At 44.5% G+C, this 14,148-nt stretch overlaps 1 protein-coding gene across 1 annotated transcript in view; it reads right to left on the bottom strand.

The window, feature by feature from the left end:
- pappa2 (pappalysin 2) overlaps positions 1–14,148 on the bottom strand; it is a 477,685-nt gene that overhangs the window by 349,020 nt on the left and 114,517 nt on the right. Inside the window, exon 4 of the mRNA XM_078561789.1 lies at positions 914–1,207. Coding sequence (XP_078417915.1) covers positions 914–1,207 — 294 coding nt within the window. The remainder of the gene's footprint in view (positions 1–913; positions 1,208–14,148) is intronic.

The following is a 14,148-nucleotide window of genomic DNA, read 5'->3' as shown; positions in this document are numbered from 1 at the left end:
TCGTCCCACCCATGGATGAGGTTTCCAAGAAAATGCCATGGCCATAAGGTTGGACAGGCAGCAAAAAATTGAAGTTAATTGATACTTTAATGGCCTTAATAGGCCTTTTAATTGCCGGCTGAGAGAGCTGCCGATTCCCATACGCGCTCGCCATGACTGCGGGTTGACGTCAGGACACTCGCCCGACATCGTCGCGCGTCATTTCACACTCGAGCGGGTCAGGCATGCACCCACCCAACGAGATGAAAATTCTACCCACAGAGTAAATGAGTTTGAGTGGCAGGAGAGTCAATAACCAGAGGAACGCAATTTAAAGTGATCAGCAAAAAGGAGCAGAGAATGAGGTCTAATCTGGAATGCATTGTCTGAAAACATGGTTGAAACAGCTTCACTAGTAACATTCAAAATCGAATTGGAGAATGCTTGAAGCGGAATTAGTTGGACAGCTCTGCTCAAGAGCCAGAACACGCACAAGGGGCCAAATGGCCTCCTTGTGTACCATATGATTATTGGAAGATGAGCCAATGTTATCTTGATAGGGACAGGGGTAGACCATTCAGCCCCTCAAGCCTGTTCCACCAGCCAATGAGATCATCACTGAACTGTTAGTGCCATCCATTCACCTTGGCCCAGCGTAATTTGAAGAGGGGAAGTAATCAAACTAACCAACTAATTAGTGAAGGAATTTCCAATGTATCCTGAAGAGGGTGGGATTATTCTTGTCAGTTAAGTAATTTCATGGTGGGATAATAACTAATGGCATTGCCCTGAGACGCAATGGTGCAAATATTTAGAGGTTTTGTTTTTTGAAGGAGGGATGTGAGAAAGATTTTTTGTAACAAACCTCGAGTGGTTATGACTCTTTCCTTGGTTCAGTGACTCAGGATTTGAAGAATTGGATGAGGACACATACCTGTGTAGCTCATGTAGTTGTCGAATGGTGTGCCATAGTACTGCATTTGTCCACACGTGTCATTTATTGGATCAGGATCTCGACAGAGTTTGTTTTTGGGAGTCGGCGCGGTGTCAGCACATAAGTCCCCAGTTTCCATCGAAGGGTCCGTTTCCCTGCATGGGTCATCACATGACTCCTTCTCACTCACTCCTTTGAAGACATGGTACAAGCCCAGAATATGGCCAAGCTCGTGGATCATGGTGTTGGTGTGGCCAGGCCTCCCATAGTAAGATGGACTCAGGACTACCCCACCTGAAAATAAATGCAAACACATCAGCCAAGTCGAGAAGCCTCAACGGTTGAACTCTCACCCAACATGGGTACATATTCTAACCTGAGAACCCAAATCTCTGGAAATTAAACAGGCTGGAGACTGGGTGGTAAAACTGGAACAATGCTCTCTCATGGATCAAAGTACAAACCAGACTGTTGGGATGAAAGCCTCGTGTTGCTGCTGAGTGTGCAGTGTTAGCTCAGTGCCCTGAGTGATGAGTCATACAGAGAAGGAAGATCCCAGATTTAAGGTTAGCTTTGGCAAGTGCTTATTTCAAAGCTTCAGACAGGATGGTGGTGGGTGGAAGCTGTAAACCTGTGCGTCATACCAGGGAGAGAGGGAAAAACATTTAGGAGACCAAAACTACACAGAGTCCTCCAGGTGTGGCCTCACCAGTGCCTTGTATTACTGTAGGAAGACTTTGTTACCCTCACACTCCAATCCCTTTGTAACAAAAGCTAACAAAGAACTTGCACAGCAGATATTCTTGTCACATTTTAAAGCACAACATATTTTTATTCACTTCACCCACACCACCATCCTCCAGGACTTGCTGGTCCTTAGCAACAGCATCCATCCCTCCCCCTCAATCACCCTTACAGCTCTCTTTCCCGCTTAGCTCTTTTGGAGTTACTTCTAGCTCGGTAACATCGATGGACTCCAGGGTTCCTTCACCTCATCCATGCCTTTGTTTCTAGACTTGAACATTCCAATCTGGCCCAGCCAGAACTGCATCTTCCAGCCTCCATAAATATATGCCCAATCAAAACTCTGCTGAACGTATCCTGACCTCCTTCATCCCTCTCACCTATCACCCTGTGATACCTACACTGGCTCCTGCTCCCCAAAACCTCAATTTAAAATTCTCACCCTTGTCTTCAAATCCCTCCCTTGCCATGGATGCTTTTCATGCTGGCAGAAGGTTCGTAGTGGAGTTCCCCTGGGATCAGTGTTGGGACCCTTGCTTATCCTGATATATATAAATGACCTAGACCTTGGTGTACAGGGCACAATTTCAAAGTTTGCAATGGTACAAAAGTTTGATACATTGTTAAGTGAGGAGGACAGTGTAGAACTTCAAAAGGACATAGACAAGTTGGTGGAATGGGCAGACATGTGACAGATGAAGTTCAATGCAGAGAAATGTGAAGTGATTAATTTTGGTCGGAAGAACATGGAGACAGTACAAAATAAAGGGTACAACTCTAAAGGGGGTGCAGGAGCAGAGGTCGGTGTATATATGCATAGATCATTGAAGGTGGCAGGACAGTGGTTAATAAAGCATAAAGTATCCTGGGTTTTATTAATAGGGGCATAGAGTACAAGGAAGTTAAGTTGAATTTGTATAGCTCACTAGTTTGGCCTCAGCGAGAGTATTGCGTTCAGTTCTGGGCGCTGCACTTTAGAAGGATGTGAGACATTAGAGAGGGTGCAGAAAAGATTCACAAGAATGGTTTCAGGGATGAGGAACTTCAGTTATGAAGATAGATTGGAGAAATTAGGACTGGTTTCCTTGGAGAAAAGAAGGTTGAGAGGAGATTTGATAGAGGTATTCAAAATCATGAGGAGTCTGGACAGAGTAGAAAGGGAGAAACTGTTCCCACTCATGAAAGGATCAAGAACCAGAGGGCACAGATTTAAAGTAATTAGTAAAAGAAGCTAAGTGATATGAGAAGAAACTTTTTACACAGTGCGTAGTTAGGGTTTGGAATGCACTTGGAGTGTGGTGAAGGCAGGTTCAATCGAAGGATTCAAAGAGAATTAGACTGTTATCTGTAAGGGAAGAATGTGCAGGGTTACGGGGAGAAGCGGGAGAAATGGCACTAGATGAGTTGCTCATTCGGAGGAGAGCCAGTGCAGACACAATGGGCTGGATGGCCTCCTTCTGCCCTGTAACAATTCTGTGATTCTGTGACACTACTCAAAACCCACCTCTTTGACCAAACTTTTGGCATCTGTTCTCATATCTCCTTATGTGGCTGGGTGTCAAATCTTGTTTGATAATGCTTCTGTGAGGTGTGGGAGGTTTTACTATGTTAAAGGCGCTATAGAAATGAAAGTTGTGGTAACTGATATTAAACCACCGTCCCCTTCCCCTCACTACATTCCCTTCACAGAGACACAAGCACCTGGACCTGACAGAAATGCACAGCGTCACCGGTTACCAAAGAAACTCGCTTGCAGTCTGACATCAGAACATTTGTGCTTTTAGGCATTAAAGTGATAAAATTAGCCATCGAGCTAATTAATGGAGACAGACGAAGAGAGACATGTGCTGGTTTGGCCAGATGACACTGTCAGCCTGTTGCGCAATGAAACTGTATGTACTCAATAAAAGAACATTCACAACACTGTAGAATTGCCTCCGGGAGGTAAGGGTAAGATCACTATTCACAAGTTCTTAAAGCAAAACACTGAGACAGTTCACCTTGCTTTTATGTTTGGAACAGTATAGCATGATTAGCTGAACTGGCAGGAACACAGTGAAAGTGTCTATAATGAGGGCAGAGTTCTTGGACAGACTCACAAAGAGAAGTTTACTGGTTACATGGCTGCCAATAACAAACTTTAATAGGAATGGGCAGGCCAAAATTGTCTCACAAAACAAATTCCTTCGATTGCCGATCCCACCGCCCGATTTTCTTTTATTACACTTACATTCTATTTAACAATAAGGGCAAAACAGATGGATGAAGATGTTTTCACAGCTTTGTTAATGGGAGACAATGAGTTCTCTTTAAAGCTGTCGCCATTTCTTTCAGAGATTCAAGAAGGTTGAGTGACAGCCTCTCTCTTCCCTTTGACTTTTTTCAATTCATTGAGAAATGTTGCCGATAGGGTAGACTGCAGCACATCTCAAGGTTGTGAAGAAAATTAAAAGATCAGGTAGACAAAGAAGTGCTGGTTGGTGTTAAAAGTTAGAATAAGGGTTAAAGGGATGAGTCGCTCTGAGGTGCCAAAAATAAGGTGCAGAGTTTTGCTTTCAACTTGGAGAAAAGCGAATGTGCGTCATGCAGCATATTTGGAGTTTCGAAGAAGCAAGAAAGAAGACATCAAGGAACTATGACCATAACATCATCAATTCAATCAGGCTGGGGCAGAAGGAGGGGGTTGGAGTGAGGCAGATGGAGGGGTCAGGCAGGATGCAAGAACTTCCAACTTCCTGTTTGGTTAGCTGTTCCCTCCCCCAGCCAGCTCATGAATTGCACACACAGTTATTTCCCACTTCTCACACAGCCATTGAGTGGGGAGGGAGAGAACATTTAGACAAAAAGTAATTTTCACGCTTATGATTGCCGTACTAATGCAGCCAATCATGCAAATGTACAACAGGTTTACACCATCACACTGAGCTGAGCATTTTGCAAAGTGAGCATAATACACCATACTGAACAACTTAAATAATAGTTAATAATTCATGCATATCTGGCATATGTCAGGTGCATCTGTGCACATTCAGGCCAGAGTCTGTCTCCAATTAAGTTCCATAACCATTGTAAAACATGTGCGTGTTCAAAGGTGGGAGAGATAAGGAAAACACATATTGAAAAGCAACATACACTGTTGGTGATGGAGCAGCTGGCATTTGGGAATGAGGCAGATTGTGTTAATGGAAGAGCTGGGAATGGGACAGATTGTGTACATAGAGGAACTGGGAATGAGACAGATTGTGTACATAGAGGAACTGGGAATGGGACAGATTGTGTTGATAGAGGAGTTGGGAATGGGACAGATTGTGTTGATAGAGGAGCTGGGAATAGGACAGATTGTGTTGATAGAGGAGCTGGGAATGGGACAGATTGTGTTGATAGAGGAGTTGGGAATGGGACAGATTGTGTTGACAGAGGAGCTGGGAATGGGACAGATTGTGTTGATAGAGGAGCTGGGAATGAGACAGATTGTGTTGATAGAGGGGCTGGTAGTTGGGAATGGGACAGATTGTGTTGATAGAGGAGCTGGGAATGGGACAGATTGTGTTGATAGAGGAGTTGGGAATGGGACAGATTGTGTTGATAGAGAAGTTGGGAATGGGACAGATTGTGTTGATAGAGGAGTTGGGAATGGGACAGATTGTGTTGATAGAGGAGCTGGGAATGAGACAGATTGTGTTGATAGAGGAGTTGGGAATGGGACAGATTGTGTTGATAGAGGAGTTGGGAATGGGACAGATTGTGTTGATAGAGGAGCTGGGAATGAGACAGATTGTGTTGATAGAGGAGTTGGGAATGGGACAGATTGTGTTGATAGAGGAGCTGGTATTTGGGAATGGGACAGATTGTGTTAATGGGGGAGCTGTTTTTTGGGAATGGGATGCTCCCTCTTTTTGCTGTGTTTAACAGGACGAGGTTGGTGCATGCCCTCTGGAGCACAGGTGAATAATAGGTTGTCTGGTCATATTGGTTGTTTTTTAAAAAGTGGTTACAGCACCATCACATGGAATAAGTAAGACATTACCATGACAATGTTACCAATTCAAAACCAGACATGTCTACCTGAAGGGCATAGAGGAGTGGAGCTGAAGGAAACATGGCAGCCATCAGGGCTTCATGTAAACTGAAAAACTAAAGAAAATGTGACAGGGGCAATGGGTCAACCAGGGCCCAAACAACTGAAGAAAAGCTGGGAGAAGATCAACATTAAACACAATATTGCCCAGGGGCAGCCATTCAAAGACTGGGCTAGGCACTGTCCAGAGGAGAATTCATATAAAAATTCCAAGGACAGATGTGTGCCGAGGGTTCCAAAGAAGAGTCATATTGGATATCAATTCTGTTTCCGTCTCCACAGATGCTGTCAGGCCTGCTGAGGTTTTCCAGCACTTTCTGTTTTGATTACAGGTGTGTGCAGTTGTATCATGGTTGTGTTACTGGACTAGAGAAGGGTGGAGATCGGAAGCAAGATTGATGAAGATTTCCAGTTCAGAGCAGGAAGCGACAGTGAGACGGACATCAATGTACCAGAAAAAGAAATGAGGGAGGGGGTCCCAGTAGGACTACGAATGTTCTGCATATCCCACAAAAAGGCAGACACAGCAAGGACCCATTGCAGGTGCCCATTGCAACATCTGTTACTTGGCGTAAGTGAGCGAAGCTAAAGGAGAAAATGTTCAATGGGAAAACAAGTCCAGTCAAGTGGAGGAAGGTGGTGGTGGATGCAGCCTGGTTGGGAATGGAAAAAGGGGAGAACTCTCAGAACATCCTGGTGGGGAATGGAGGTGTTTGAATGTCTATGGTGAAAAGAAGATGATTAGGACCAGGAAACTGGAAACTATTAAAGGGATGGAGGGAATCAGGAGAGTCACAGATGTAGATGGGAAGAAACTGGAAAAGAGGAGATCAGAGGAAATCAGTTCAGTGGAGAAGTAAGAGGCTGAAATGATAGGTCTACCAGGCAGTCCTGTTTGTGCATCTTGAGAAGGAGGCAGTGGTGGGCTGTTGGGGATTGGGGGACGATGAGGTTGGAGGTCACGGACGGATGATCTCCAGAGGAGATGAGTCCAGTGACAGTCCTGGAAACAATGGCTTGCTATTCAGTGGTGGCGTTAATGGTCCAGGGGAGAGAATGGCATTCAGCCTCTGCAGGGTAGAGGGTGAAGCATCAGACAACAACAGCAGCATCCTTCTCAGCAGGTCTGATAACGATGTTGGGGTTGGATTGGAGAGAACAGAATGCAGCAAGTTCAGAGGGAGACATTCAAGTGAGTGAGGGGATCGAGAATTTGGCTCGGCTGCTGTCAGGCCGCCAGTTCCCAGCGAGAAGACCCAGAGTGGATACGGGGCCAGAGGGAGGAGTGCAAGTGCAGGGGGAATATTGGAGATGGGTAAAAGGGTTCAATGTGTGGAGGGCAACTCCTGAAGTGGGCATGGAGGCAAAGGAGATGGAAGAAGAGCTCAGCATCAGGCCGAGCTCAAAATTCATTTAGGTCAGGGTGTAAGAGAATGAAGCTGAAGTTTTTTATAAGGACAGATCTTTCAGAGTCAGAAAGGAGAAGATCAGAGAGGATAGTGAATGCACAGCATAAGGTGAGATTGGAAGAAAGGATGGGGTCAGAGGGAAGTGAAGGGGAAGAAGGACCCTGAGGGGTGTCTGCACTCATGTGTTGCTGAAGCTTGCAATCCATCGATAGAAAGTAATGGAGGTGAACAAGATTGAAGGGGCGAACAGTAATCTCATCCAAGAGAAGAGTAAAACACCTTCAAGCTGGGCATTCATTCAGACTGGAAGCTTAACCGTGAGTTTCCAATCACCTATCATTTTAATTCTCCATCTTGTTCCCACTCTCTGACCTCTCTGCTCTTGGCTTCCTGACCTGCAGTGTTCCAATGAAGCTCAACGCAAGCTCCTGGAACAATATCTCGTCTTTTGACTAGGAATTTACAGCCTTCCGAACACAGCTCTCAGTTCAACAATTTTAGATCAGAGCCTCCGTCCCCATTTTGTTTCCTTTCTCTTCGGTTCTGTTTTTCTATTACTCTTTTTTTGTTTCCCTTTGTTCCTTTGACCAGAATTCCAGCCGTTGAGATGGTACCTGTTCACGATTCTGCCATTCACACCTCCTCCGGACACATGATCTGTTTCTCTTCTTGGCCCATTACCACTGCCTTTTGATTAACATTTTGTCATTTAATCTCTCCTGCCTTTCCACCCCGTTGCGGATTTTTGTTCTTTTTCACCCTGTGGCCTTTCATTTACTGAAAACCTATTACATTTCTAATTTTTCCCAGTAGTGATGAAAGGTCCTGAAACGTTCACTCTGTTTCATTCTGCACGGTTGCTGCCAGACCTGCTGAGAAATTCCAGCATTTTCTGTTTTTCATTAAACGAGTGGGCCTGGGGAGGACCAGCTCAGGTAAGTAAAAATAAATTCCAGCTGCAGCCATTCCAACATCTGGCCAAGTCCTCCCCTCAGCTTGTGTGCACATGGAAATTGACACAAGGACAGAGGCATGAGGGAGGGGAGGTGTAAACTTTCCTTGTGGGGCCCAGAGGAGTCCGCCTGCACTGATGTTTTGGGCCTCTTCTGGTTTGACCTGAGGTGGCTCCCCTTCTGCCCCCTGCAGACCTCTGGCTAAAACTGCAGTCAGAACCTGATAACAACAACAACTTATATTTATAGAGCGCCTTTAGAGTAATGCAATGCCCCAAGGAGCATTATAAAACAAAATATGACATCAAGTCACGTAAAGGGATATTAGGTCAGATGACCCAGAAGCTTGGTCAAAGAGGTAGGTTTTAAGCAATGGCTTAAAGGGCAAAGGTGAGGTAAAGACAAGTAGAGGTGTAGGGAGGATATTCCACAGCTTAGGGGGCAGGAAATTGAAGACATGGCCACCAACGGTAGAGAAGTTAAAATCGGGAATGGGCTCAAGAGGCCAGAATTAGATCAGTGTGGATATCTCGGAAGGTTGTGAAGCTGGAGGGGGTTACAGAGATAGGGAGGAGCAAGGTTATAGAGGGATTTGAAAACAAGGATGAGAATTTTAAAATCAAGACGTTGATTGGCCAGGAGCCAATGATGACTCCAGTATTACGTCTCCCAACAGCTTAGCCTGGGCTTCAAAATAAACTCAAACTCTAAAACCGAACTGCTAAAGGCTACTTAATAAGTAACATTGAAGTCAAAATATGACATACGCTTGAGGCTAGAATGGATGACTTCAAAAATGGGGATTGAAATACGCTTGCACCTTTGGCCCAATTCTCACCACCTTCTTCCCCGCTTTGCCTGACCGTTACACCGTGGCTTGTCTCACTGTGTGCAATACTGCGGGAGATGAACGATGGGTATAAATATGGTGATCAGCCGATGGTTTGGCAAAGTGGGAATCTGGACAGAGCAGTAAGTCTGTGCTGCACTTAACCTGGGAGAAGGCTTTTAGTCATTTCCAGTTGTTGGGAGTGAACAGAAGGAACCCTTCATTGTTTATGTAATGCCCCTTAGTCAACTTACATTGCAAAAAAAAAAATTCTGATTGCAGTCTAACTTTTTCATAACCTTTGAAAGATTTCCCTCTGAAGCTAGCAAAGCTGTTGCTAAGTATTTGTTAATAACTTCCATACCACAGACTCCCTCATCCAAAAACCAAGGAAAAACAGTATGGGCTGCAGAGGAAGGAATAGCCAGCTGAATGGAGCAGTGAAGTGCAACCGCCTGTTGTACTTTCACACACATCTGGGGTTCTCCGCAATACTGACTCAGCAGCTGTGTTTGAACATATTCCCGAAAATGAACTGTTTTTGTGCTCTCTTGTGGAGTTGCTCAGACTGAATCAGAGGATTCACTGTTTTATAACATTAGGAGTGTTTATTGCACATAGGGGATGGTACTGGAGCTACTGATTGACAATAGCTGACTATGTTAAATTCCTTTCGTTGAAGGCTATGCAGTGATTATTACTGGTGATTCAGGAATTCAGTTCCACAACTGTCTGCCATTCTGTGAAAACCATGAATGAGTGGTGTCTATTTTACACATTTATTGCTATCATAATCTGTGTTTTATAATCACATCAAATGCAATGCTATTGGCCGTAAGCGGCCCTTGTGGCCCCTTGAATAAAGTGTAAATGATATGGAATCCTTGGGGTTGTCTCTCATTCTGTAGAGTGGAAAGTGTCATGTGCCACTATCTCATTCCCTGCCCTTCAGCGGTAAACTGAAATGCACCACTTCCCAGAACGAGGGCTGGACTCTCAGAGACTCGGGCTGACTACGGAGGCCTTTAAAAAATGGTGCACGGCACCCAGATGCAAAGTTCTGCCCTCGTTTCCGGCATATCCCATATTTACAACAGGGGGAAGGGGGAGAGGGGCATGATCACATAGGTGGGAAACCTGACTTCAGCAGGGCCATTTAAAATTAGTGCCGAGTTCAAACAGACCCCACTTTCACTGTTCCGAGGGTCTTATCCCACAGCATGGGAGTCATAAATTTATGGAGGAGAGAAAAATGCTCATGAAGGGTGGATAAAGTCAGTTTAAATGCCATAATCTGAAGTTATTTAAATCCCCAGCCCTTTAAAAATGAAAGAAACACCAACTTTCAGTGGGTGTTAAAAAGACAGCCGCTGCTGGAGTGCATTGATTGACCTTCTGGTGTACATTAGAAAAAAACATTAGTCATCTATTCTTGCAGTTTTAATAGACTTCATTGTTGACATTTCCTAAGGGTAATTATTACTGCTAAGCCCATTATGAATGCTTGGCTAAGTTTCAAAAGCTTAAAAACCACTTATCTCAGCAGGCGGACCGAGTTCACATTTATATTGATAGTTTTAAGGGGCTATTAAAGGATTTGCTGCCTTTGATATGATTAGTGAATATAAGTTTGTTTGTTTTTACAATAGATTGGCCATTTGAGGGGATTTAAACTTTTGAATGGGTTTCAAGAATGAGGATTCTTTTCAGTATCAAGTGTATATAAGGGAGAGCTTTCTTAGATTGTTAGAAGTTTAATATTTTCTATCTCCACATGCCTCTTGAGGTTTGCCTGTAGTAGGATATTGGGTGAGCGGGTATGGAGGTGGCATGGGGTATGAGGGGGAATCAAGTGGCATTTGGATATGAGGGGGCATGGAGGTGACATAGCAGATGACAGGGCATGGAGGTGACATGGGGATGAGGGGGCATGGAGATGGCATGGAGGGAGAAGGGTGAGGGCTAGAGGGCCTAACAGTCTTTCATACACCTGGGGTGAAGTCTCACAGAACCAAGGCAGACCTTCTAGCCAAGCCGCCCCAACACTCACCTGCCTCTGTGGTCACCTCCAAACCGCCTCCAGAGGTGTCGGACATGACTTCCCAAAATAAAATTATGGCCCTTTTAAAGGAGACGGGTCTGCTGAGTCAGGAACTTTCCTCACTCAAGCTTCCTGCTTCGATGGTGAAAATCCAGCCTGGAGATACACATGCTGAAACAATGCATGGTATGTCGATGCCAGATCAAAGAATGAACAGGAAGTAGCAGAAAATAAGGAATGTCACATTCCCTTCTCCCCTTCAATACATAAAATAATAAAGACGTCAATTGCTTTCTCTCCAATCATTGACTTTAAAATACAGACTCATTACTTGCCATTCAAACAGGTTCCCAGTTCAAAACTAACCAAACTGTTTTCTTTGGAGGGGTGATTGAAACTTTAAAACACAGAGCTCTAAGGCTGCCAATGGCATGATTCAAATAACATATGATGCCAAATTGAAGTCTATATTAGGAGAGCTGTGACCACAGAATTGTCAAAGAGGATCGCAGTCCATCAAGAGATTCTGCCTTTGTCAGGCAACTTTGACTAGGACCTGATTCCTTGTTTATGGAATGCGGCGTGGAACTATATTGGAACAGCTCTAACAAAGCTCTCTCATCTCATCAAGGTGCATTGCTAACCTATTGCAGAAGAAAGATATCGTCTGTGAAAAATAACATTTCCCAGCATTCAGCCTATGTCCATCAGTTCACAAAAGACAATTAACTGGATCAATTTAATCATGCTGTGAAATTAGCGTTTAAAAAAATATTAGCACTTTAAATGGCAGATGAGAACTTTTTCAAAAAATTAGCTTGAGCAATTTGATTGGTTCATCAAAGTGTAATGAATCGATGCTAACACGCTGATATGGAGCTTTCCCATTATAATGTCTACACCGGGTTGAGACGGTGTCTAAGGACGAGTGTGACATGATGGTCCACGGGTTTTCCGTTGTGAAAAGGGGGCACCAGATAAAATGGAAGTGACAGATACCGTGCCTGCACACCAGGCTGCGCTCTTTTCATATATCCGACTACAACTTGCCCTTTGCATAGCAAAGTGTCCTAAAGCATTTCACATGGCGGGGTAGTCAAAAGCTTGATCGAAGGGGTGAGTTTTAAGGCAAGGAAGAGAGGGAGAGACTGAAGGGTTTAAGCAGGAAATTCCAGTGCGTGGGCCCAGGAAGCTAAAGGCCTAATACTGTCAATGATGAGGCCAGGAGGAGAGAAATGCACAAGCTGTCCAGAGTCAGAGGAATGGAGAAGTTGGGGGGGATTGTAGGACTGGAAGAGGTAACAGGGACTCAGAGGCTACAAGCCATGAAAGCCATTTAAATACACGGATGCTGATTTTAAGTGTGCGGTGTTGGAACACCAAAAGCTATTGTGGGTTAGCAAGCAGGACTTGGTGTGGGATAGTATATACCAGCAGAAATTGGATGAGCTGGTGCTAATGGAGGGCAGCCAGAAGAACATTTGAATAGCCAAGTGTAATGGACAGTAGAGGGTTTAACTTAAACTGCACTAATTTCTCTTCTTATCATCCAGAAAGACTTTTTTGATTTGCTTCCCGCTTTGTAAGTGGTGACATATCTCCCAACCCTTCAGTTTTGGTGTGATCCAATTTCCTATTAATAACCTCACAGTAAACTTGAGATAGGGTGAACTCAAAGGGTTAGTTTATTTGCACACACTCATAGCAGGAGAGGAGGGTCGCAATGCTGCTTCCTTTGCACTCATACACTAAAAGGAGGATAGAGCAAAAGAAAGATTTATAGTGCAGAGACCACAGAGAAAAGAAATATTCTTTCACGTGGATTCCAGGTTTCGAAATCAAGTCCAATGAGATACTTCTTCATGGAGGTTGGCGGACTGAAAACCACTTTCCTGGTGGTGTTGACTTTATGCGATGAGATAAGCATGCAGGGATGAATCAATCTTGTAAGTGGTGGCACAGAAGTTCCAGTAGAAAAGTGTAGATGGGGTCAGGTGTTCAATCTGAGCAAAGCCGCTTTTCTGTGATGCTGCTAGTTAGATGGTAAAATGGCAGACTGCATTTGCAGTGCAGCAAGGCAATATCACTGGTTACACAAGCTAAGGGTCCAGGTCACATGACTCCTATCTCTCCACATTGTCTTTGACAAGGAATGTGTATTCTAGTCTGGCTTCCCAGGATGGTTAAATGACCCAACCCTTAAGAACAGAAGGAAAGGTTGTGGGGCCCTTTGTCCTAGCAGATGAGTAGACTCTGATTGGCCAGCTGGATGATGAAATGCAGATGGCCTTTGTATAGTTCTTTTTGGATTTGGCCTGTGCAGCCCATAAGGGGTCATTAGTGTCTTTTCAGAGATTACGAGGTGCAAGTTTCTTCGATACTGCCATGGTAGCTTCTTTTATTCGAGGGTCACAGGCAGACATAGCTTCAGCCATTTTAAAAGGTCTTTGTCCAGTTTTTAAAATTTTAGAAATAGCCATGAGGATATCTATATCTATTTCATGAAAAATATACAGGATGAGGTCTTAGTCCCCTCACAGTCCTCGCAGCCTTGGAGAAAGTATGGTCTTATGAAGAAAGAATAGGAAGTAAAGAAGTATGCATTTATTCTCTCAATCACACTGACATGTCAGACACACAACTAGCAGGGGAAATGGCTGCTCCCTGCTGCATTTTCCTTTTTTTGAGGCGTAAACCAGGATTAGTGCATCAACAAGGACATTGTCCGTTCCTGGGAGGTGGAAGGTTTAGGTGACTTGGGAAGATTCAAATCTGTCTTTGTGGGAAGTCTAGTCGGGGCTAGAGTTCTGAATTTCCTCTGTTGGGGATCAGGCATAAACAAAGCCATTGATTTCAGAACTCTGTCTGTCTAACTCCTGATTAAGTGCCCTCTAAAGGGTCTGGCTGTTTAACAGGTGGTTAGCACTTAGGGAGTGATGGTCAAGCTGCTCTGAGCTATCTGCAGGGACATACTGGACATCTGATTCTGTGAGTGCCAGGTCTTTGGATCATAGGGCTGAGTGGCTCTGGTCCAGCTTAGCTCTTCCCTGTCTACCTTGGTAACCCGTGGGTTCAGCTGTTCGATCCCAGGGACTGTGGTTAGGCTGAGGACCAGGAGATTGGGGTGTTTTAAAGTGACTTTGACCCCCAGGGGATTCCGGTTCAGTGTCCGGCTCGGGCG

Source organism: Cetorhinus maximus, chromosome 17, assembly GCF_964194155.1.
Source record: "Cetorhinus maximus chromosome 17, sCetMax3.hap1.1, whole genome shotgun sequence".
Taxonomy (NCBI): Eukaryota; Metazoa; Chordata; class Chondrichthyes; order Lamniformes; family Cetorhinidae; genus Cetorhinus; species Cetorhinus maximus.
Note: the sequence above shows the minus strand (reverse complement) of the source record. Positions and strands in the feature narration are given on the sequence as shown.